The sequence below is a fragment of the Chelmon rostratus genome, chromosome 12 (genome assembly GCF_017976325.1).
Source record: "Chelmon rostratus isolate fCheRos1 chromosome 12, fCheRos1.pri, whole genome shotgun sequence".
Taxonomy (NCBI): Eukaryota; Metazoa; Chordata; class Actinopteri; order Chaetodontiformes; family Chaetodontidae; genus Chelmon; species Chelmon rostratus.
Genome location: NC_055669.1, coordinates 26160194 through 26183980, shown reverse-complemented (window position 1 = coordinate 26183980; position 23787 = coordinate 26160194). Strand labels below are relative to the sequence as shown.

Genomic DNA, 23787 nt, shown 5'->3' with positions numbered 1-23787 from the left:
CTCTGCGACAGTTCAGAGGGAATCTTTGAGCTTTTCACTGTGTAGAAAATTAACATTAGGAGGGTTTTTACAGGCGGAAGCAAAGCTGTGGTGTTAAAACCACACGGCAGCTTCAGCCGAGCCGTCAATCAGCAGCAGCCTTATCTGTCCGCCGCAGGGGCTGATGGGAGGTCTGAGGACCTGGTAGAAACCACGCCGCCCTCGTGCGATCTCACAGCTCGTCCTCGTTCGGCCTCGGCTGCATCGGAGCGCCACTTCTCCCCGGGTTCACCAGAGGAAACACCACTGCACAAAATGCTTCTCCTCCCAGCTGCTGCTCTGTGCTGTCTGTGTTCAGGTGAGTGTGTGCAGCCAATCGGGAGCCAGCAAAGTCCACCTTTAACCAGCACCGTCACGCTGACCTTCATCTCTCCCTCTGTGTCTCTACAGCGCTGGTTGCCATGGCAGCAGAGCTGATTCAGGATGATTTAACATTGACCAGGAGAGTTGGTGAAAAAGTCTCCTTCAGCTGTCGAGGAACTCAACAGTGTAACAGTTATAATGTATTCTGGTACCAGAAGAAAGACACAGAAACATTCAGAAGGATTCTTGCCATTGACAGGAGAAATGGTCAAGTTGATTCAGGTTACAATCATCCTCAGAAAGATGATTTCTCAGCTGTGAATAAACAGAACGGCTGTGAGTTGGAGATCCAGACAGTTAAACTCCATCATTCAGCCTCCTACTACTGCAGCTGTTGGATCTCCACAGTGAGAAACGATCCCTGCAGCCTGAACAAAAACCAACAGATGAACAGATGTCAAACAGTGTTTGTGACAGGAAGTAAACCACAGCCCAGGTTCACATATTTCACCTCCATCTCAGCAGAGTCACAAACATCCTGAAGTGACACATTTATTAAAGATGAGATTTATTCACAGTTTCATCACATATTCCAGCAGGATTTCTGTAGTTTAACACAGTGAAGACAAACGAGCAACACAGCAACACAACGATGAAGCAAACAAGAGAAAACCAATAGAAACATGACGCAGATAAAAGGCTCAAATAACAAACATCTGTCATTTTTCATTCAGTCATTTTGGACAATAAGACAACAAACTGCAGAGAAGATATTTGAGATGAAGATGAAAATCCTCCTCTTTGCTCTGCTGCTGAATAAAGTCCATTCCTCCCTCACAATACTAACGTGCTCTGAGTGAAAACACTTGAGCGGCACTTGTTGTTGAACACCTTTCAGTAGATTTCACCACATGTCTTGGACACTCGGTGAAGAGAGGGGCTGAGCTGTCAACTGATCACCACCTGGTGGTGAGTTGGATCCGCTGGCGGAGGAGAAAGCTGGACAGACTTGGCAGGCCCAAACAGGCAGTGAGGGTCTGTTGGAAACGTCTTGCGGAACCCTCTGTCAGAGGGGTTTTCAACTCGCACATCCGAGAGAGCTTTGACCAGATCCCGAGGGAGGTTGGAGACATTGAGTCAGAATGGACCCTGTTCTCCACCTCCATTGTCGACGCAGCTGTTTGGACCTGTGGCCGTTAGGTCTCTGGTGCCTGTCGTGGCGGCAAGCCCCGAACCCGGTGGTGGACACCGGAAGTAAGGGATAAAGAAGGAGTCCTATCGAGCGTGGTTGGTTCGTGGGACTCCTGAGGCAGCTGACGGTTACTGGCAGGACAAGCGTGCTGCGGCCCGGGCGGTCGTGGAAGTAAAAACTGGGGTTCGGAAAAACTTCGGGGAGGCCATGGAGGAGGATTATCAGTCGGCCACAAAGAGATTCTGGCAAACTGTCCGGCGCCTCAGAAGGGGGAAGCAGTACCCTGCCAATACCGTTTACAGTGGAGGTGGGGAGCTGTTGACTTCAACTGGCGATATTGTCAGGCGGTAGAAAGAATACTTTGAGGATCTCATCAATCCCATTGACACGCCTTCCTTAGAGGAAGTGCCCCTGGACTGGCAGACCCGAGGGTGTGCTCCAACTACAGTGGGATTCACACTCCTCAGCCTCCCTGGTAAAGTCTATTCCAGGGTACTGGAGAGGAGAATTCGGCCGATAGTCAAACCTCGGATTCAGAAGGAACAGTGCGGTTTTCGTCCTGGTCGTGGAACACTGGACCAGCTCTACACCCTCTGCAGGGTACTCAAGTGTTCGTGGGAGTTTGCCCAAACAGCATGTGTTTTGTGGACTTGGAGAAGGCGACCATGTCCCTCGTGGCATTCTGTGGGAGGTGCCTGTGAATATTCTCATTCATTCAGGTCATTGTAAGCTTTAACACAATTATCAGCTCTGTGTTGTAGAGTTCTGATAACACAGAGCTGATAATGTTCCAACCAGCCAACAGGCAAGGGACAAGGAACACAAACACCTGAGGGGGGGCCCTCAAAACATGTGGTTATCCCAGCTGGTCCTTTGTGAAAAGTTCAGCTGCTTCCAGAAAGAACAGGGTGACAGAGGAAGAAAAGAAGGACAGACGACATAACATCATCATTCCATATGTGTCTGGTGTATCAGAGAAGCTCAGGCGTATCTTTAACAAACACAACATGCCCTAAAGCCAACAATGCCCTAAAGCTCTGTGGGAGGTGCTTTGGGAGTATGGAGTACAGGGCCCTCTACTACGAGCCATCCGTCTCTGTATGACCGGAGCAGGAGCTTGGTTACATTGCTGGCAGTAAGTCAGACCTGTTCCAAGTGCATGTAGATCTGGCAGGGCTGCCCTTTGTCACCGGTTCTTTTCATTATTTTTATGGACAGAATTTCTAGGCTCAGCCAAGGGCCGGAGGGAGTCTGGTTTGGGGACCACAGGGGACCTCATCTCTGCTTTTTGCAGATGATGTTGTCCTGTTGGCTTCTTCGATCCAGGACCTCCAGCATGTGTTGGGGTAGTTTGCAGCCGAGTGTGAAGCGGCTGGTATGAGAATCAGCAACTCCGAGGGCAACTGAACAAGTCCAAGGCCATGGTTCTCGACCGGAAAAGGGTGGCTTGCCCCCTCTGGGTTGGAGGAGAGCTCCTGCCTCAAGTGGAGGAGTTCAAGTATCTTGGGGTCTTGTTCACAAGTGAGGGAAGGATGGAGCGTGAGATTGACAGACGGATCGGTGCGGCGGCAGCAGTAATGCATGGGGACCTCCTGACCTTCCCTCTAGCGCCACCATCAGGACAAAAGTGTCTCTGCACCAACACTTCAGCAGCTTGAGAGTGAATGGGTTGATTTTAAAGTAACTGACTGAAATCTTTAAGGAATTCAAACCTTTGTAACATTTAAATCTGCACAAATCAATATTTTGATCTTGTCTTATTTTCTTTTATTTTCTCTGATCAAAGGGTGAATCATCATCATCATCATCATCATCATCATCAACATCATCATCATCACGACCATCTGACATCAGATTGGAAAGAGAAGCAGTTCCAGCCATCACAGAGGTCAGTGTGATATATGTGTTCAATAATATATTCTGGCCAGGGCCGCCGCCAAGGGGGGCCAGGACCAATCGCTGGCCCCTCCAGTGAACCTCCTCCTCCCCTACATTGCATAAGTTTAGAATGGCATGGCACTCTTTAATACTCAGTTCTCATTGGTCAATCGCCAAAATTCAGCAGTGTTTATTTCTTGACAAACCACCAGCTGCTCAGGTACTCCGTTGCTAGGGAAGCAATAGCAACAGGAATGGACTAAAGGGGCATCCCTTAATGTACCAAGCTCGAAAACAAATTGGCAGCTGATTTGAGAGGCAAAATATGGAGCATTTTCCAGACAATACTTTTAACTTGTTTGGAGAGGACAAAACGCTTGATGTGCGGCTGGAGAAGGACATGTCCTCAGCAAAAACAGAAAAGAAAAGTAAAGAACAACGTTGGACTGACAGGAGAAACTCAAAACACAAGAACAAAGGAAGTTTGAGCACTGAAGCTGGTTTTAATAACAGGAAGTAATCGGGTCAACAAGGCAAACAAAAGTTTCTAAGTTCTCTTATACACATGAAATAAATGTCATTTGTCCAGAAAAGAACAAAACAACACAACAATAACATGTAAAATTAGGATGACGATATTATCGACAGACTGGAAACACACATGAAGAACATGAATCAGTGAGGACGTCGAGCAACTTCCAGGTGAACGTCTTTAGTTCTGCAGGTATTTGGTCATCAAAGTATTGGACAAATTCAAATGTTGACCTGATAATGGCGCTAGATGAAAAGTCAGAGGATCCCCAGAGTCACTCCAGTTCCAGCTTAGCTGACACATTCAACAGCAGACAGCTTTTTGTATCACTCTGTTTCACTGTGGGAGGAAACGGGTACTACACCTTTGGCTCCGGAACTAAACTGTATGTAACAGGTAAGAACAAACTTTAATTTTCCTTCAACAAGTTGAAAATGTGTTTTTAATGAGTTTACATGTTAGTTTGTTCATAATTAGCAGAGAATTCTTGCAGCCGTGCAGCTTTTGTTGCATAAAAATATAATAATAATTCTTGAAAAGATGTTTAAATCTCACAGAACAACTGAAGTTATTCTTTATTTCTGCAGGACTTCAACTGATTTCTATAGAAAAAGTATGATATTGACAATGTTACAGATATTCAGTATTTGATCATCTCAGTCATTCAGCTTCAAGATAAAATATGAAAAACTAAATTGAATTAATGTCAGTAAATTCATTTTGAAAAGCTGATGACTTTAAATATGTTGTATTGGATAATTAATAAGTAATTTTTAAATGGTGAAACTGACCTCATGAAAACTGTATTTATATGATGGTACATATGTCTTTTAGTGGAAGATTTATTTATACATAAAGACAAACAGACACTGAATATGATGTTAGAATTAATTTTATACAACACAATTAATTTATGGCGGCTAATATTTCTATCCATCATAGAGGATAATTTAATGTAAAGTGTCACACAGTCAAATATATTTGTAACCTAAAATACATTGAATATCAATATAAATAGTAAATGATGCTGAATATAATTTGAAAAATGGAAAATTAAAATATATTTGAAAATATATAACGATAAATATTTTGTACTAAAAAGCGTATATATTATACTTTATATATCAAAGCATACATCATTACATACTATACTATTATAGTTTGTATATTTTACTGTAACAGAACTTGATGTAAAGTGACCTTGAGTGTCCAGAAAGGTACCGATAAATAAATGCATTATTATTATTGATTGTTATAGAATTGTATTCTATTAATTATGATTATGTCATAAAAATGTCACTCAGGCATCAAGAAATTTTGAAATTAATTTATTTTCATGAGAGTATTTTATATTGGAGTCTGTTCACATTTGACATGTCTGAACAAATCATTTAAATTCTGTATAAAAGCTGAAAGTGTTCAGAAAAAGATCTGAAATTATTGATGTATTTTTTAATGATTAGATTGAAGTATGTGGTGATAAATATATAATATTCTTCATATCTTGTAATCATCAACATGACAGTTGTCATTCTGACAGAGAAAAACTTTTCTTCATTCTATCAAACCAAATTTCATCAATATATTATATTGTTTTATATTCTAATATATTATCAGTAATAATAATTAATGTGAAATTATTCTGATCTTATTTTGAAATGTAGAACTTGCAGATACGTCATTGTGTGTGTTCCTCATAGAACCTCTGATGACATGAGCTGATCCTTGTGTTTGATATGAAGGTGAACACAGTACATGTGGTGAACTTTGTGCTGTATTGATGAGCAGTTTAGTGATCAGAGTCCATGTAGTTTCCAGGATCAGACTGAATGCAGTGCAGTGCTGGAAGCTGCTGTTGACTGTGTGAATGTGTGTCTGTGGCGCTCGTGGCTGCCGTCAAACTCCAGATGAGCCGGTAGCGAAGCCCGTGGCGAGCGTGTACCCGGCGGCGCCCGGAGCCCGCCTGGAGGGCCGGAGCGCCCTGCTGTGTCTGGCCTCGGCCATGTTTCCCCCTGTGGTCCGGTTCTCCTGGAAAAGACGAAAGGAGAACGGTCCTCTGGAGGAGCCGCCCCCCGCTGAGACAGAGCAGCTGGAGCTCAGAGAGTCGGGACGCGCCGCCGCCATCTTGCTGATCCATCAGCCGGAGAACAGCACATATAATTACATCTGCTACGTCCAGCACGAGGGGGGCAAAGCGGAGGCCCCACCAGTACCAGGTAATGAAGGCTCGGTGAGTGTGTTGAGCAGTGATGGAGCTTCATGTGGAGACGCCGTCACAGAGAACAGAGGAGCAGAGGACGGACATTTCTCACTGCTGCTCCAAACATTTGACTCCTTCTCTGTTTCAGAGGCTCCAGCTCCAGCAGCTTCCCGTCCTCCAGAGAGAGAGCCGACAGACCTGCCGGCTGTGCAGCAAGCTGACTGTAAGATCACCTGCTGCCTCTCTGCATGGACAGCTCCAATGTTCTGCTGCAGTCAGGGCTGCATATCAGTGTGTTCACCTTCTGCTCATCAGTGAAGGATTTCAGCTCACACTCCCTGATTCTGTTAGAGTGTCCAACAGCACAACTGATCCCACTGAGACAGCTTTCACTCCACAGTCTGACAGATCACAAGTTTCAGGGCAGCTGAACTACATGTAGGACTCTGAGGTGCTATAAAAACTGTGGGGATGACCTGTTCAAGCTCCACTATAAATGCTTGTATATGAAGAATGAGTGGAATGACTCTGTGTACAGTGAAAGGTGTCTCTGGTGGCTGTGAAGCCGCAGAGAATCATCACCAACTCTGCAGCTCTACGCTGCTTTTTAGCCTCTTTAGCTCCTAGATTTAGTTTTTGATCAAACGGGACGTCAGATCCAGTTTAGGACCCCTGAAGAGCTCGTTGTGGTCCTGACTTGTTGTATTTAATAAGGTCCTTTGAGCTTTCATTCAAACTGTCCTGTGTGTGTGTGTGTGTGTGTGTGTGTGTGTGTGTGTTTGTGTGTGTGTGTGTGTGTGTGTCAGTGTCAGTGTCAGTGTCCTTCCAGTCTCAGTGCAGGGTGAAGCTGCTCTTGCTGCTGTACTCAGTGCTGATAGTGAAGAGTCTGGTGTACTGCTGTGGACTCTCTCTGCTGATGATCCTCAGAAACAAGGGACCGTCCACCAACTGCACACATGCTGACTGACTGTTTCCTGCTCGCCTTTCCTCGCCATCAGATCTCATCCCTTCATCTCATGCGTCGTCCTAAACGTACAAATACATATACACACATATATATCTGCAGTTACTGAGTGTATATTCTGTGGTAAAGTGTTATTTTGATCCTCTAGTTTATTTCTGCTTTGAATTGTGACTTTTATAATAATAGAAAATGAAGCTGAATCATTGGCTGCCTGCTACATATTTTATTGTTTGTGGTATTTTTCTGTTCTTGTCTTTCTCTTTAATACATGATGCAGAGTGTGGCAGGTTTGTCAAATTCTTTCACTCAAACATTCTCAATAAAGAGAAAAATCACAGCGTGTTTCATGAACATCTTTGTTTTCATGGATTTCACTTTGGCTTCAGAGCAAATCACCAGAAACAGAATCAACTTCATCGGCCATGTATGTTGACGGCTACGAGTCATTTGACTGTGGTTGTAGTCGGCTCTCCATAAACCTTCACACAGCACCAAGAACAAATGTAGAGGAAGACATGAAGACGAGCACACAGCTAAACAAGGACAACAAAGCCAGACAAAGATAAGCCAACATCAACATAGAGCTGTTATATACAAGTCAGCAGGTGTGGTTGTGCCACCAGGTTCAGGGCTGACCCCCTTTTCTGACTGTGTCAGTGTGGACGTAAACCTCTACGCTGATGACACTGTTGTTTCCACAGGTGAACAAACAGCAGAGCGAGCTGCTTTGAAGCTACAACTGACATAAAATGATGACACAGCAGCTTGATCAGAAGTCTGAATGTTGGAAACATGATGGCACGAACAGATAAATTAGAAACTTTGTGTTGATGTTGTATGAAATGTTTGAACGCTCTGATTCTTTCCCACATGTCCTAATATGTTGTGTTATGTTCCATGTTGACGTCAGGCTGCAGAAACTGTCATTAAACTGTTTCCTTGACAGAGTCAATAAAGCTGTTTGAATGAAAAAGCTTCACTGTTTGAGTTGGTGTGAGGTCATAAAGTGGGATCAGAGCAGACTGCAGGAGGTTGAACATATCTGCTTTTATTTCTCAGCTCTGAGTTGAGGATTTGAGCCGTTTCTCTGGCAGATCAATAAGACGGATCAAAGCTGAGACAGTGAGGACTGAGCGCTGAAATCAGACTGAAGTTCCTGGAATGATTCTTGAAGCAGAGTCCATGGTTGTAACTGTCATTGTGTTGTTCATGAGAAAAAGCAGAGCTAACGGTGAGGAGGCTGCAGAGCAGAAACCCACACAGCCCGTCTGCTGCAGGAAGGGAAGTGCTGCTTGGCTGTCGACAGCTTTTTATGAGTCCTAATAACCACCGAGAACAGATTCATATCTGCTGCTGAACACACTCATCGACTCGTCTCCCTCTCTGCAGTCGTTTGTCTGTCCTCTTGTTGTCTGGAAGCCTTTTTTCCAGCGAGCCCTCCACCCACACAAAGTTGACCTGAGCCCAGAGAGCAGCAGTGACGACCCACCTGGAGGTCACGTCCATGCAGTTTATTTATGGGCATTTTAGCCATCGAAGGTCCACTTTACAGTTTCCACTGATGAGAGCCAACAAGTCCTCATAGAGAAATGAGCAAAGGCTTCTTTGTCCGTGGCCTCCAAAACAACACATATGAGTGTTTTGTGCTGCGATGCCTCAGTGGTTCATGTCTGTTTGGACGTGTCAGTTAAACTCTCTGGTTGGAGGACTGTGGTCCTGCTCATGGACGACTGTGAAGGTTCAACAGCTCAAAGTTGACTTTGTCAAAAGCCTTCAGACGTCAGACGTCAATGTGAACTCAGCTGTGGATCACTTTTAATGACTTTCAGACTAAATGTATACAATTATAATAAAAACATTCATATCAATTCCAACACTAATAATAATGTAGCCCGTGGAATTCGATGCCACACAGGACACATTTACTTCAAGGGTTCTTTGAGTGCCACATTTATTTCGACCACAACAGGTTCTTTTTTAACAGTGTTTCAATTTCTCAATCCAGGGGAGCAAACAGCTCTTTTGTGGATGACTGAAAATAAATTGAAGAGAAAGAATGAAATAATAAAAAAAAAACAAAATAAAATACGGCAGTGGACTGGCTAATTACAAAACATATGAAATAACATTTGTTAAATACATATTTTACACCATTAACTACAACTGTATCTGTACAAAACAGCCAAGAAATGTACAACATATTTTTTTATAGGACACTTACATTCCAACAAGCTTCACTAAACGCACGTGGGACTTCCCGGAGATTGCACTACTCCACACACGGTAAATTACCTTAAAACAGAGTCAAAACAATAATGTAAACCCTGTACATTACTCTAGTAACCAAGTGAAATCACACAGTACGGCTTGGTGCACGCCGAAATTACCATGTGCTCGAGAACACCTTGGTCGACGACCAGCCTTCAAAATGCCAGGACACAAACTCCAGTAGTGCCTAAATCAAACCATCTTGTTAAAATATTAACATATATTGTCTTTTCACATGTTTGTACATGGATATTTTACAGGATATTTGTCTATTTGCCAACTACTTCACACGACGGGACCGTCCACTCTGCACATTCCCAGGTTGTCCACACGTAAAACAGGAAGCACAACTCTGGCGCACATGCAGGGTAACAATAATATTACCACCTACTGCCGCCTTGTGGCCAAAGTTGGCAATAACACATGAGCCTGTGACAGTGCACTTAAAATCTGTTTTTACTGATTTAAAGGAAATTACACCAAAAGGAAAACAACAAAGAACACATGTACTAACACTAAATTAACTAGGGGAATTATATCCACCCTAAAAGGAGAATAATTCTGGATTTTACCACCCGGTTACAATAACATTACTAATTATAACATATATCTTCATGTCTGTTGTAATTATTTCTCCTTTTCTTTTTCAAGATTTTATTTATTTTTATTGATGGTGTTTATCATTAAATATTATTTATTTCTATTACATTTACTCTTTGTGTCTCTTTCTCCTCTGTTATTCTTTTGTATTTTACATTTTGTCACAGTTATTATTACTGACAATACCCACAGTATCATCTGTTATTATTATTATTATTATTATTATTATTATTATTATTATTATTAGCAGTATTGGAAGCAGCAAAAATTAAGAGCAGCCTTTGTGCATTTTCTTTCATCTTTATTATGATCATAATATCTTAGATATTGATTTATTTTTCACAGTGAAACAGTTCAATGAGCTGGTCTGTATGTATTCACTGTTCTGACTGTTCTTGTCTTCATTATGTGGTTTTGTCACTGTTTTGTCTTTTTGTCTCCATAATAATAATAATTAAAAGATTTTTGTGACTCAAAGTCAAAGCAGGATTTCACTGTTGGAGGTGGAGCTCATTTTACACTATATTTAAAGGACTGAAACTAATGATTCTTTACATTCTGGATCATCTGCTGACATCTGATAGTGCTCACATAAAGACAGCGGTGGGAGATTTGAGGTACTTGTACTTTGCTGGAGTATTTCCATCTTGTGCTATTTTATACTTCTACTCTGCGACAGTTCAGAGGGAAACTTTGAGCTTTTCACTGTGTAGAAAATTGACATTAGGAGGGTTTTTACAGGCGGAAGCAAAGCTGTGGTGGGAAAACCACACGGCAGCTTCAGCCGAGCCGTCAATCAGCAGCAGCCTTATCTGTCCGCCGCAGGGGCTGATGGGAGGTCTGAGGACCTGGTAGAAACCACGCCGCCCTCGTGCGATCTCACAGCTCGTCCTCGTTCGGCCTCGGCTGCATCGGAGCGCCACTTCTCCCCGGGTTCACCAGAGGAAACACCACTGCACAAAATGCTTCTCCTCCCAGCTGCTGCTCTGTGCTGTCTGTGTTCAGGTGAGTGTGTGCAGCCAATCGGGAGCCAGCAAAGTCCACCTTTAACCAGCACCGTCACGCTGACCTCCATCTCTCCCTCTGTGTCTCTACAGCGCTGGTTGCCATGGCAGCAGAGCTGATTCAGGATGATTTAACATTGACCAGGAGAGTTGGTGAAAAAGTCTCCTTCAGCTGTCGAGGAACTCAACAGTGTAGCAGTAATAATGTATACTGGTACCAGAAGAAAGACACAGAAACATTCAGAAGGATTCTTGATATTGACAGGAGTGGTTGTACCGTAGCTCACAGGTACAATCATCCTCAGATAGATGATTTCTCAGCTGTGAATAAACAGGACGGCTGTGAGTTGGAGATCCAGACAGTTAAACTCCATCATTCAGCCTCCTACTACTGCAGCTGTGGGATCCCCACAGTGAGAAATGATCCCTGCAGCCTGAACAAAAACCAACAGATGAACAGATGTCAAACAGTGTTTGTGACAGGAAGTAAACCACAGCCCAGGTTCACATATTTCACCTCCATCTCAGCAGAGTCACAAACATCCTGAAGTGACACATTTATTAAAGATGAGATTTATTCACAGTTTCATCACATATTCCAGCAGGATTTCTGTAGTTTAACACAGTGAAGACAAACGAGCAACACAGCAACACAACAATGAAGCAAACAAGAGAAAACCAATAGAAACATGACGCAGATAAAAGCACCCCCCCCCCCCCTCCAGTAGGCCCATCACCCGCAAGAGAGATCAAAAGTGGACAATCCCTGGACTCTGGCAACAAGGTCATGGAATGTCACCTAGCTGGGGGGGAAGGAGCCAGAACTAGTGCGGGAGGTTGAACGGTACCGGCTAGAGATAGTCGGGCTCACCTCCATGCACAGTCTGGGTTCTGGAACCCAACTCCTCGAGAGAGGCTGGACTCCCTTCTACTCTGGAGTTGCCCCCGGTGAGAGGCAGCGGGCTGGTGTGGGCTTGCTCATAGCCCCCCACCTTACCTGCCATGGGTTGGAGTTTTCCCCGGTGAACGAGAGGGTCGCTGCCCTACCCCTTCGGGTTGGGGACAGGTGCCTCACTGTTGTTTTGGCCGAACAACAGTGTAGAGTACCCACCCGTCTTGGAGTTCGTGGGAGGGGCGCTGGAAAGTGCTGCGTCTGGGGACTCCATTGTTCTACTGGGGGACTTCAATGCTCACATGGGCAGCAACAGTGTTACCTAGAAGTGCATGATTGGGAGGAACGGCCTTCCCCATCTGAACCCGAGCGGTGTTCTGTTATTGGACTTCTGTGCTAGTCACAGTTTGTCCATAACGAACACCATGTTCAAGCAGAAGGGTGTCCATCAGTGCACGTGGCAACAGGACACTCTAGGCCGGAGGTCAATGATCGACTTTGTGGTCATGTCATCTGACCTTCGACCGTATGTCTTGGACACTCAGGTGAAGAGAGGGGCTGAGCTGTCAACTGATCACCACCTGGTGGTGAGTTGGATCCGCTGGCGGAGGAGAAAACTGGACAGACTTGGCGGGCCCAAACAGGCAGTGAGGGTCTGTTGGGAATGTCTGGGGGAACCCTCTGTCAGAGGGGTTTTCAACTCGAATCTCCGGGAGAGCTTTGACCAGATCCCGAGGGAGGTTGGAGACATTGAGTCAGAATGGACCCTGTTCTCCACCTCCATTGTAGACGCAGCTGTTCGGACCTGTGGCTGTTAGGTCTCTGGTGCCTGTCGTGGAGGCAAGCCCCGAACCCGGTGGTGGACACCGGAAGTAAGGGATGAAGAAGGAGTCCTATCGAGCGTGGTTGGTTCGTGGGACTCCTGAGGCAGCTGACGGTTACCGGCAGGACAAGTGTGCTGCGGCCCGGGCGGTCGTGGAAGTAAAAACTGGGGTTTGGGAAAAGTTTGGGGAGGCCATGGAGGAGGATTATCAGTCGGCCACAAAGAGATTCTGGCAAACTGTCCGGCGCCTCAGAAGGGGGAAGCAGTACTCTGCCAATACTTTTTACAGTGGAGGTGGGGAGCTGTTGACTTCGACTGGCGATATTGTCAGGCGGTAGAAAGAATACTTTGAGGATCTCATCAATCCCATTGTCACGCCTTCCTTAGAGGAAGTGCCCCTGGACTGGCAGACCCGAGGGTGTGCTCCAACTACAGGGGGAATCACACTCCTCAACCTCCCTGGTAAAGTCTATTCCAGGGTACTGGAGAGGAGAATTCGGCCGATAGTCAAACCTCGGATTCAGAAGGAACAATGCGGTTTTAGTCCTGGTCGTGGAACACTGAACCAGCTCTAGGGTACTCAAGGGTTCGTGGGAGTTTGCACAAACAGTCCGCATGTGTTTTGTGGACTTGGAGAAGGCGACAGTGTCCCTCGTGGCATTCTGTGGGAGGTGCTTCGGGAGTATGGAGTACAGGGCCCTCTACTACGAGCCGTCCGGTCTCTGTATGACCGGAGCAGGAGCTTGGTTGCATTGCTGGCAAGTCAGACCTGTTCCAAGTGCATGTTGATCTGGCAGGGCTGCCCTTTGTCACCGGTTCTTTTCATTATTTTTATGGACAGAATTTCTAGGCGCAGCCAAGGGCCGGAGGGAGTCTGGTTTGGGGACCACAGGATCTCATCTCTGCTTTTTGCAGATGATGTTGTCCTGTTGGCTTCTTCGATCCAGGACCTCCAGCATGTGTTGGGGTAGTTTGCAGCCGAGTGTGAAGCGGCTGGTATGAGAATCAGCACCTCCGAGGGCAACTGAACAAGTCCAAGGCCATGGTTCTCGACCGGAAAAGGGTGGCTTGCCCCCTCTGGGTTGGAGGAGAGCTCAAGTGGAGGAGTTCAAGTATCTTGGGGTCTTGTTCACAAGTGAGGGAAGGATGGAGCGTGAGATTGACAGACGGATCGGTGCGGCGGCAGCAGTAATGCATGGGGACCTCCTGACCTTCCCTCTAGCGCCACCATCAGGACAAAAGTGTCTCTGCACCAACACTTCAGCAGCTTGAGAGTGAATGGGTTGATTTTAATGTAACTGACTGAAATCTTGAAGGAATTCAAACCTTTATAACATTTAAATCTGCACAAATCAATATTTTGATCCTGTCTTATTTTCTTTTATTTTCTCTGATCAAAGGGTGAATCATCATCATCATCATCATGATCATCATCATCATTATCATGACCATCTGACATCAAATCGGAAAGAGAAGCAGTTCCGGCCATCACAGAGGTCAGTGTGATATATGTGTTCAATAATATATTCTGGCCAGGGCCGCCACCAAGGGGGGCCAGGACCAATCGCTGGCCCTTCCAGTGAACCTCCTCCTCCCCTACATTGCATAAGTTTAGAATGGCATGGCACTCTTAAATACTCAGTTCTGATTGGTCAATCGCCAAAATTCAGCGGTGTTTATTTCTTGACAAACCACCAGCTGCACAGGTACTCCGTTGCTAGGGAAGCCATAGCAACAGGAATGTACTAAAGGGGCAATCCCTTAATGTACCAAGCTCGAAAACAAATTGGCAGCTGATTTGAGAGGCAAAATATGGAGCATTTTTAAGACATTACTTTTAACTTGTTTGAAGAGGACAAAACACTTGATGAGTGGCTGGAGAATGACATGTCCTCAGCAAAAAAGACAAGAAAAGTAAAGAACAGCGCTGGACCGACAGGAGAAACAATATCAAGGCACAAGAGACTTGAGGACACAGAGATTGACCAGATTGAAGCAGACAGACACAAAAAAACACCAAGAAAAACACAGCATCAGAAACCAACCTGCTAAAAGACTGGAGACAAAACTGGAGACAGATTTTTAAACATATGACGCTGAACGCAGAAATCAGCTGCTGCAGGACTTTTATCCATCAGAACAAAATAATAGAAACCAAACTCTGTCTCCAGCTACGTCTCTCTCAGGTCTGGGAGGTCCCGTCACTTCTCCACATTTGACATGATTTCTCTGAATATCTGTAAAGAAATAAGTTTTCCTGCCTGCCGGCCTGCGCACAGTGACAGGCGGTTGCTAGGCGACGTACATTTTTACTTTCAGAGCCGCTGCGAAGTGAGAGCGGTGAAAGACGAGAGTAGGCTCATTTTAAATCAATAAAATATGTTTTAATCACTATTTTGTGCCACTTTATTGAACGCTTTAGCAGCAGGCAGAGTTCTAAGTGGGATAATTAACAAACTCAGAGGCTCGAGGTTTTCAGACTCAAATACAAACTCAAAGCACAAGAACAAAGAAAGTTTGAGCACTGAAGCTGGTTTTAATAACAGGAAGTAATCGGGTTAACAAGGCAAACAAAAGTTTCTAGGTTTGCTGATACACATGAAATAAATGTCATTTGTCCAGAAAAGAACAAAACAACACCACAACAATATGAAAAATTAGGATGACGATATTATCGACAGACTGGAAACACACATGAAGAACATGAATCAGTGACGACGTCGAGCAACTTCCAGGTGAACGTCTTTAGTTCTGCAGGTATTTGGTCATCAAACAAAGTATTGGACAAATTCAAATGTTGACCTGATGATGGCACTAGATGAAAGCGCAGAGGATCCCCAGAGTCACTACAGTCATCCTCAGGGGAACCTGAATGTCTGGACCACATTAAATGGTAATCCATCCAATAGCTGAGATATTTCAGTCTGAAGCTAAAACGTTGACCTGCTGGTGGCGCTAGATCAACAGTCAGAATCAACAAAGTTCACAAGGTTCATCCTCTGGGGACCAAGAATGTCTGAACAAAATCAATCCGTCCGTCCGTCCTGTGGTCCAGGTCCAATCCATCTGGACTACAGCAGTGGACCGACAGACATTAGCATCCATAGAGCAACACTGCTGGTGTGTCTGAACAGACAGTAGAAGAAGAGACAGTCATGATGAAGAACATTAGAGAAACACATGATGGAGCTGAAATCTGATCCTGGTTCATCATTTGGACTCGTTCAGCTCAGCTGACACATTCAACAGCAGACAGCTTTTTGTATCACTCTGTTTCACTGTGGGAGGAAACGGGTACTACACCTTTGGCTCCGGAACTAAACTGTATGTAACAGGTAAGAACAAACTTTAATTTTCCTTCAACAAGTTGAAAATGTGTTTTTAATGAGTTCACATGTTAGTTTGTTCATAATTAGCAGAGAATTCTTGCAGCCGTGCAGCTTTTGTTGCATAAAAAGGTTCATAATTCCTGAAAAGATGTTTAAATCTCACAGAACAACTGAAGTTATTCTTTATTTCTGCAGGACTTCAACTGATTTCTATAGAAAAAGTATGATATTGACAATGTTACAGATATTCAGTATTTGATCATCTCAGTCATTCAGCTTCAAGATAAAATATGAAAAACTAAATTGAATTAATGTCAGTAAATTTATTTTGAAAAGCTGATGACTTTAAATATGTTGTATTGGATAATTAATAAGTAATTTTTAAATGGTGAAATTGACCTCATGAAAACTGTATTTATATGATGGTACATATGTCTTTTAGTGGAAGATTTATTTATACATAAAGACAAACAGACACTGAATATGATGTGAGAATTAATTTTATACAACACAATTAATTTATGGCTGCTAATATTTATATTTCTATCCATCATAGAGGATAATTTAATATAAAGTGTCAGACATTCAAATATTTGTATCCTAAAAAAACATTGAATATAAATAGTAAAGGATGCTGAATATAATTTGAAAAATGGAAAATTAAAATATATTCGAAAATATATAATGATAAATATTTTGTACTAAAAAGTGTACATATTTTACTTTATATATTAAAGTATATATTATTGTATACTACATTATTGTAGTTTATATATTATACTGTAACACAACTTGATGTAAAGTGACCTTGAGTGTCCAGAAGGCGCCGATAAATAAATGCATTATTGTTGTTATTATTAATAATATAATGGGATTATATTTTATTATATTAATTATTTTTTAAATAAAAAATGTCATTCAAGCATCAAGAAATTTTGACATTAATTTATTTTAATGAGAGTATTTTATATTGGAGTCTGTTCACATTTGACATGTCTGAACAAATCATTTAAATTCTGTATAAAAGCTGAAAGTGTTCAGAAAAAGATCTGAAATTATTGATGTATTTTTTAATGATTAGATTGAAGTATGTGGTGATAAATATATAATATTCTTCATATCTTGTAATCATCAACATGACAGTGGTCATTCTGACAGAGAAAAACTTTTCTTCATTCTATCAAAGCAAATTTCATCAATATATTATATTGTTTTATATTCTAATATATTATCAGTAATAATAATTAATGTGAAATTATTCTGATCTTATTTTGAAATGTAGAATTTGCAGATACGTCATTGTGTGTGTTCCTCATAGAACCTCTGATGACATGAGCTGATCCTTGTGTTTGATATGAAGGTGAACACAGTACATGTGGTGAACTTTGTGCTGTATTGATGAGCAGTTTAGTGATCAGAGTCCATGTAGTTTCCAGGATCAGACTGAATGCAGTGCAGTGCTGGAAGCTGCTGTTGACTGTGTGAATGTGTGTCTGTGCCGCTCGTGGCTGCCGTCAAACTCCAGATGAGCCGGTAGCGAAGCCCGTGGCGAGCGTGTACCCGGCGGCGCCCAGAGCCCGCCTGGAGGGCCGGAGCGCCCTGCTGTGTCAGGCCTCGGCCATGTTTCCCCCTGTGGTCCGGTTCTCCTGGAAAAGACGAAAGGAGAACGGTCCTCTGGAGGAGCCGCCCCCCGCTGAGACAGAGCAGCTGGAGCTCAGAGAGTCGGGACGCGCCGCCGCCATCTTGCTGATCCATCAGCCGGAGAACAGCACATTTAATTACATTTGCTACGTCCAGCACGAGGGGGGCAAAGCGGAGGCCCCACCAGTACCAGGTAATGAAGGCTCGGTGAGTGTGTTGAGCAGTGATGGAGCTTCATGTGGAGACGCCGTCACAGAGAGCAGAGGAGCAGAGGACGGACATTTCTCACTGCTGCTCCAAACATTTGACTCCTTCTCTGTTTCAGAGGCTCCAGCTCCAGCAGCTTCCCGTCCTCCAGAGAGAGAGCCGACAGACCTGCCGGCTGTGCAGCAAGCTGACTGTAAGATCACCTGCTGCCTCTCTGCATGGACAGCTCCAATGTTCTGCTGCAGTCAGGGCTGCATATCAGTGTGTTCACCTTCTGCTCATCAGTGAAGGATTTCAGCTCACACTCCCTGATTCTGTTAGAGTGTCCAACAGCACGACTGATCCCACTGAGACAGCTTTCACTCCACAGTCTGACAGATCACAAGTTTCAGGGCAGCTGAACTACATGTAGGACTCTGAGGTGCTATAAAAACTGTGGGGATGACCTGTTCAAGCTCCACTATAAATGCTTGTATATGAAGAATGAGTGGAATGACTCTGTGTACAGTGAAAGGTGTCTCTGGTGGCTGTGAAGCCACAGAGAATCATCACCAACTCTGCAGCTCTACGCTGCTTTTTAGCCTCTTTAGCTCCTAGATTTAGTTTTTGATCAAACAGGAAGTCAGATCCAGTTTAGGGCCCCTAAAGAGCTCGTTGTGGTCCTGACTTGTTGTATTTAATAAGGTCCTTTGAGCTTTTATTCAAACTGTCCTGTCTGTGTGTGTGTGTGTGTGTGTGTGTGTGTGTGTGTGTGTGTGTCAGTGTCAGTGTCAGTGTCCTTCCAGTCTCAGTGCAGGGTCAAGCTGCTCTTGCTGCTGTACTCAGTGCTGATAGTGAAGAGTCTGGTGTACTGCTGTGGACTCTCTCTGCTGATGATCCTCAGAAACAAGGGACCGTCCACCAACTGCACACATGCTGACTGACTGTTTCCTGCTCGCCTTTCCTCGCCATCAGATCTCATCCCTTCATCTCATGCGTCGTCCTAAACGTACAAATACATACACACACATATATATCTGCAGTTACTGAGTGTATATTCTGTGGTAAAGTGTTATTTTGATCCTCTAGTTTATTTCTGCTTTGAATTGTGACTTTTATAATAATAGAAAATGAAGCTGAATCATTGGCTGCCTGCTACAGATTTTATTGTCTGTGGTATTTTTCTGTTCTTGTCTTTCTTTTTAATACATGATGCAGAGTGTGGCAGGTTTGTCAAATTCTTTCACTCAAACATTCTCAATAAAGAGAAAAATCACAGCGTGTTTCATGAACATCTTTGTTTTCATGGATTTCACTTTGGCTTCAGAGCAAATCACCACAAACAGAATCAACTTCATCGGCCATGTATGTTGACAGCTACGAGTCATTTGACTGTGGTTGTAGTCGGCTCTCCATAAACCTTCACACAGCACCAAGAACAAATGTCGAGGAAGACATGAAGACGAGCACACAGATAAACAAGGACAACAAAGCCAGACAAAGATAAGCCAACATCAACATAGAGCTGTTATATACAAGTCAGCAGGTGTGGTTGTGCCACCAGGTTCAGGGCTGACCCCCTTTTCTGACTGTGTCAATGTGGACGTAAACCTCTACGCTGATGACACTGTTGTTTCCACTCGTGAACAAACAGCAGAGCGAGCTGCTTTGAAGCTACAACTGACATAAAATGATGACACAGCAGCTTGATCAGAAGTCTGAATGTTGGAAACATGATGGCACGAACAGATAAATTAGAAACTTTGTGTTGATGTTGTATGAAATGTTTGAACGCTCTGATTCTTTCCCACATGTCCTAATATGTTGTGTTATGTTCCATGTTGACGTCAGGCTGCAGAAACTGTCATTAAACTGTTTCCTTGACAGAGTCAATAAAGCTGTTTGAATGAAAAAGCTTCACTGTTTGAGTTGGTGTGAGGTCATAAAGTGGGATCAGAGCAGACTGCAGGAGGTTGAACATATCTGCTTTTATTTCTCAGCTCTGAGTTGAGGATTTGAGCCGTTTCTCTGGCAGATCAATAAGACGGATCAAAGCTGAGACAGTGAGGACTGAGCGCTGAAATCAGACTGAAGTTCCTGGAATGATTCTTGAAGCAGAGTCCATGGTTGTAACTGTCATTGTGTTGTTCATGAGAAAAAGCAGAGCTAGCGGTGAGGAGGCTGCAGAGCAGAAACCCACACAGCCCGTCTGCTGCAGGAAGGGAAGTGCTGATTGGCTGTCGACAGCTTTTTATGAGTCCTAATAACCACCGAGAACAGATTCATATCTGCTGCTGAACACACTCATCGACTCGTCTCCCTCTCTGCAGCCGTTTGTCTGTCCTCTTGTTGTCTGGGAGCCTTTTTTCCAGCGAGCCCTCCACCCACACAAAGTTGACCTGAGCCCAGAGAGCAGCAGTGACGACCCACCTGGAGGTCACGTCCATGCAGTTTATTTATGGGCATTTTAGCCATCGAAGGTCCACTTTACAGTTTCCACTGATGAGAGCCAACAAGTCCTCATAGAGAAATGAGCAAAGGCTTCTTTGTCCGTGGCCTCCAAAACAACACATATGAGTGTTTTGTGCTGCGATGCCTCAGTGGTTCATGTCTGTTTGGACGTGTCAGTTAAACTCTCTGGTTGGAGGACTGTGGTCCTGCTCATAGACGACTGTGAAGGTTCAACAGCTCAAAGAGCTTTTGGATCAAAGAGTCCAAGAAGTGAGGAGCTCCAGGAGCTAAACTCAGGAACTAAATCAGGAGCTTTAGCGAGTTCCTGTTTTTTACTGCAGAAAGAACTGCGACATGTAGGATTTCACATGTTGGGACTCAGTTTTTTGCACTAAATTATTCCTGATGCATCTCGATGACATCCTCGATATTGAGTCAGTTTTCCTGTTTGTTACAGTCCAGCAAACTGAGAGACGTCAACCTCACAAACACAGACAGAAAACTCAAAGAAATGAGACTGAAGACTGAAATCTGCTCCAGCTCATTGCTCATTGAAGCATTGGCGACCCCTGGTGGGGGGGTGGGGGGTGGGGGTGGGGGTGGGGGGCAGGTCAGCATTAGTTGACTTTGTCAAAAGCCTTCACAACAGAAGTCAATGTGAACTCAGCTGTGGATCACTTTTAATGACTTTCAGACTAAATGTATATAATTATAATAAAAACATTCATATCAATACCAACACTAATAATAACATTACTAATTATAACATATATCTACATAACTGTTGTCATTATTTCTTTTCTTTCACGTTCAGGATGTTATTTATTTTTATTTATGCTGTTTATCATTAAATATTTATTTATTTCTATTACATTACATTTACACTCTTTGTGTCTCTTTCTACTGTGTTATTCTTTTGTATTTTACATTTTGTCACAGTTATAACTGACAATACCCACAGTATCATCTGTTATTATTATTATTATTATCATTATTAGCAGTATTGGAAGCAGCAAAAATTAAGAGCAGCCTTTGTGCATTTTCTTTAATCTTTATTGTGATCATGATATATTATACATTGATTTATTTTTCACAGTGAAACAGTTCAATGAGCTGGTCTGTATGTATTCACTGTTCTGACTGTTCTTGTCCTCATTATGTGGTTTTGTCACTGTTTTGTCTTTTTGTCTTCATACTAATAATAAAAAGATTATTGTGACTCAAAGTCAAAGCAGGATTTCACTGTTGGAGCTGGTGGAGGTGGAGCTCATTTTACACTATATTTAAAGGACTGAAACTAATGATTCTTTACATTCTGGATCATCTGCTGACATCTGATAGTGCTCACATAAAGACAGCGGTGGGAGATTTGAGGTACTTGTACTTTGCTGGAGTATTTTCATCTTGTGCTATTTTATACTTCTACTCTGCGACAGTTCAGAGGGAAACTTTGAGCTTTTCACTGTGTAGAAAATTGACATTAGGAGGGTTTTTACAGGCGGAAGCAAAGCTGTGGTGTTAAAACCACACGGCAGCTTCAGCCGAGCCGTCAATCAGCAGCGGCAGCCTTATCTGTCCGCCGCAGGGGCTGATGGGAGGTCTGAGGACCTGGTAGAAACCACGCCGCCCTCGTGCGACCTCACAGCTCGTCCTCGTTCGGCCTCGGCTGCATCGGAGCGCCACTTCTCCCCAGGTTCACCAGAGGAAACACCACTGCACAAAATGCTTCTCCTCCCAGCTGCTGCTCTGTGCTTTCTGTGTTCAGGTGAGTGTGTGCAGCCAATCAGGAGCCAGCAAAGTCCACCTTTAACCAGCACCGTCACACTGACCTTCATCTCTCCCTCTGTGTCTCTCCAGCGCTGGTTGCCATGGCAGCAGAGCTGATTCAGGATGATTTAACATTGACCAGGAGAGTTGGTGAAAAAGTCTCCTTCAGCTGTCGAGGAACTCAACAGTGTGACTACGATTATGTATTCTGGTTCCAGAAGAAAGACACAGAAACATTCAGAAGGATTCTTTATATTGACAGGAGGGGTTGTACCGTAGCTCACAGGTACAATCATCCTCAGAAAGATGATTTCTCAGCTGTGAATAAACAGGACGGCTGTGAGTTGGAGATCCAGACAGTTAAACTCCATCATTCAGCCTCCTACTACTGCGGCTGTGGGAAGAGTGATCCCCACAGTGAGAAATGATCCCTGCAGCCTGAACAAAAACCAACAGATGAACAGATGTCAAACAGTGTTTGTGACAGGAAGTAAACCACAGCCCAGGTTCACATATTTCACCTCCATCTCAGCAGAGTCACAAACATCCTGAAGTGACACATTTATTAAAGATGAGATTTATTCACAGTTTCATCACATATTCCAGCAGGATTTCTGTAGTTTAACACAGTGAAGACAAACGAGCAACACAGCAACACAACGATGAAGCAAACAAGAGAAAACCAAGAGAAACATGACGCAGATAAAAGGCTCCAATAACAAACATCTGTCATTTTTCATTCAGTCATTTTGGACAATAAGACAACAAACTGCAGAGAAGATATTTGAGATGAAGATGTGATATATGTGTTCAATAATATATTCTGGACAGGGCCACTGCCAAGCGGGGCCAGGAGGGCCGAGACCAACCGCTGGCCCCTTCATTGCATATGTTTAGAATGGCATGGCACTCTTAAATACTCAGTTCTGATTGGTCAATCCCCAAAATTCAGCGGTGTTTATTTCTTGACAGACGACCGCCTGCTCAGGAATTCTTAACTGTCATTGGCTACAGGGGCAACAAGAGGGTGGATGATACCAGCTTTTAGGGAAGTCTGAATATACTCGTTCATTGCCTTGCGTTCTGGACCTGAAAGAGAATAAAGTCTACCTTTGGGTATGGGCGCTCCTGGCAGCAACTCTATATCACAGTCTGAGGATCTATGTGGAGGTAATGATGTAGCCTCACTTTTCGTTAAATACCTCCTTTAAATCCCAGTAACATTGAGGAACTCGTGCCAAGTCGGGATACCGGTCTGTCGTTGTCTTGTCTAGCAATGTTGGTTCTGGATCTTGTTTCGCCAAGCTGTGGGTGTTTTCAGAAAGACAGTTAGTTAAACGGTCACTTTCCCATGCCAGGATCTTTCCTGTCTCCTGTTTTCTTTCGTAGCGAGGGTTAGCCGAGAATGAGAGCATGCAGAGCCAAATAATGGAAGACCTTAGTCTCTGTGTGTTTTCCCTCGAATGATATTTCACAAGGCTCGGTACAATGAGTTACTTGGAAAATGAAGCGCCCGTTAAGATTTTATTTACATTTCATTGTCCCTGGTGATTTGCCAGTCCATAAAGCTGCCATCAGCCCCAGAGTCTATCAAAGCTTTCAGATGAACCATGCGGTCATTAATATGCAAGGTTACCTGCATGAGTATGCGAGGAGGATTTTGCCCGTCTGGCATTTGGCTCACCAACGCCCTCTTCTTGGTTGGTGAGCTTTCTCTT

The 23787-nt window shown here is 43.8% G+C and overlaps 2 protein-coding genes, 1 long non-coding RNA gene and 1 gene segment (V, D, J or C); all 4 read left to right on the top strand.

Moving 5' to 3' along the window:
* Positions 1-3967: 3967 nt before the first annotated feature.
* On the top strand, positions 3968-7545 carry LOC121615141 (immunoglobulin lambda-1 light chain-like). 8 transcript variants are annotated; one of them, XM_041949350.1, is made up of 4 exons: positions 3980-4340; positions 5852-6174; positions 6293-6367; positions 6945-7545. In XM_041949350.1, exons 1-4 carry the CDS (start codon positions 4184-4186, stop codon positions 6987-6989), a joined length of 600 nt encoding a protein of 199 aa, XP_041805284.1. In that variant the 5' UTR covers positions 3980-4183; the 3' UTR covers positions 6990-7545. The 8 variants fall into 8 exon arrangements, with proteins under 8 accessions (XP_041805278.1, XP_041805284.1, XP_041805286.1 ...); XM_041949352.1 differs by having other exon boundaries at positions 3982-4340; positions 6957-7545; XM_041949351.1 differs by having other exon boundaries at positions 3991-4340; positions 6951-7545.
* Positions 7546-10545: 3000 nt separating this feature from the next.
* On the top strand, positions 10546-11622 carry LOC121615151. The gene is made up of 3 exons (XR_006007250.1): positions 10546-10593; positions 10802-10981; positions 11074-11622. It is a non-coding gene; the product is annotated as an uncharacterized LOC121615151 (long non-coding RNA).
* Positions 11623-13379: 1757 nt separating this feature from the next.
* On the top strand, positions 13380-19143 carry LOC121614938. Its single transcript, XM_041949041.1, has 4 exons — positions 13380-13453; positions 15924-16030; positions 17550-18065; positions 18635-19143. Exons 1-4 carry the CDS (start codon positions 13380-13382, stop codon positions 18793-18795), a joined length of 858 nt encoding a protein of 285 aa, XP_041804975.1. The 3' UTR covers positions 18796-19143.
* A 2732-nt stretch (positions 19144-21875) lies between these two features.
* On the top strand, positions 21876-23090 carry LOC121615148. The segment is given in 2 exon segments: positions 21876-22067; positions 22160-23090. Coding segments are annotated over 2 exon segments (381 nt in total).
* The last annotated feature ends 697 nt before the right edge of the window (positions 23091-23787 follow it).

Excerpts from the sequence above, each read along its gene's own strand:
- LOC121614938 (XM_041949041.1), top strand. The coding sequence starts at position 13,380 with ATGGAGTACAGGGCCCTCTACTACGAGCCGTCCGGTCTCTGTATGACC. Across the intron at positions 13,454-15,923 it reads GGAGCTTGGTTGCATTGCTG|CTCAGCTGACACATTCAACA; the intron begins GCAAGTCAGACC and ends GGACTCGTTCAG. Across the intron at positions 16,031-17,549 it reads AACTAAACTGTATGTAACAG|ATGAGCCGGTAGCGAAGCCC; the intron begins GTAAGAACAAAC and ends GTCAAACTCCAG.
- LOC121615141 (XM_041949344.1), top strand. The coding sequence starts at position 4,184 with ATGGCGCTAGATGAAAAGTCAGAGGATCCCCAGAGTCACTCCAGTTCC. Across the intron at positions 4,341-5,851 it reads AACTAAACTGTATGTAACAG|ATGAGCCGGTAGCGAAGCCC; the intron begins GTAAGAACAAAC and ends GTCAAACTCCAG. Across the intron at positions 6,175-6,292 it reads TACCAGGTAATGAAGGCTCG|AGGCTCCAGCTCCAGCAGCT; the intron begins GTGAGTGTGTTG and ends TCTCTGTTTCAG.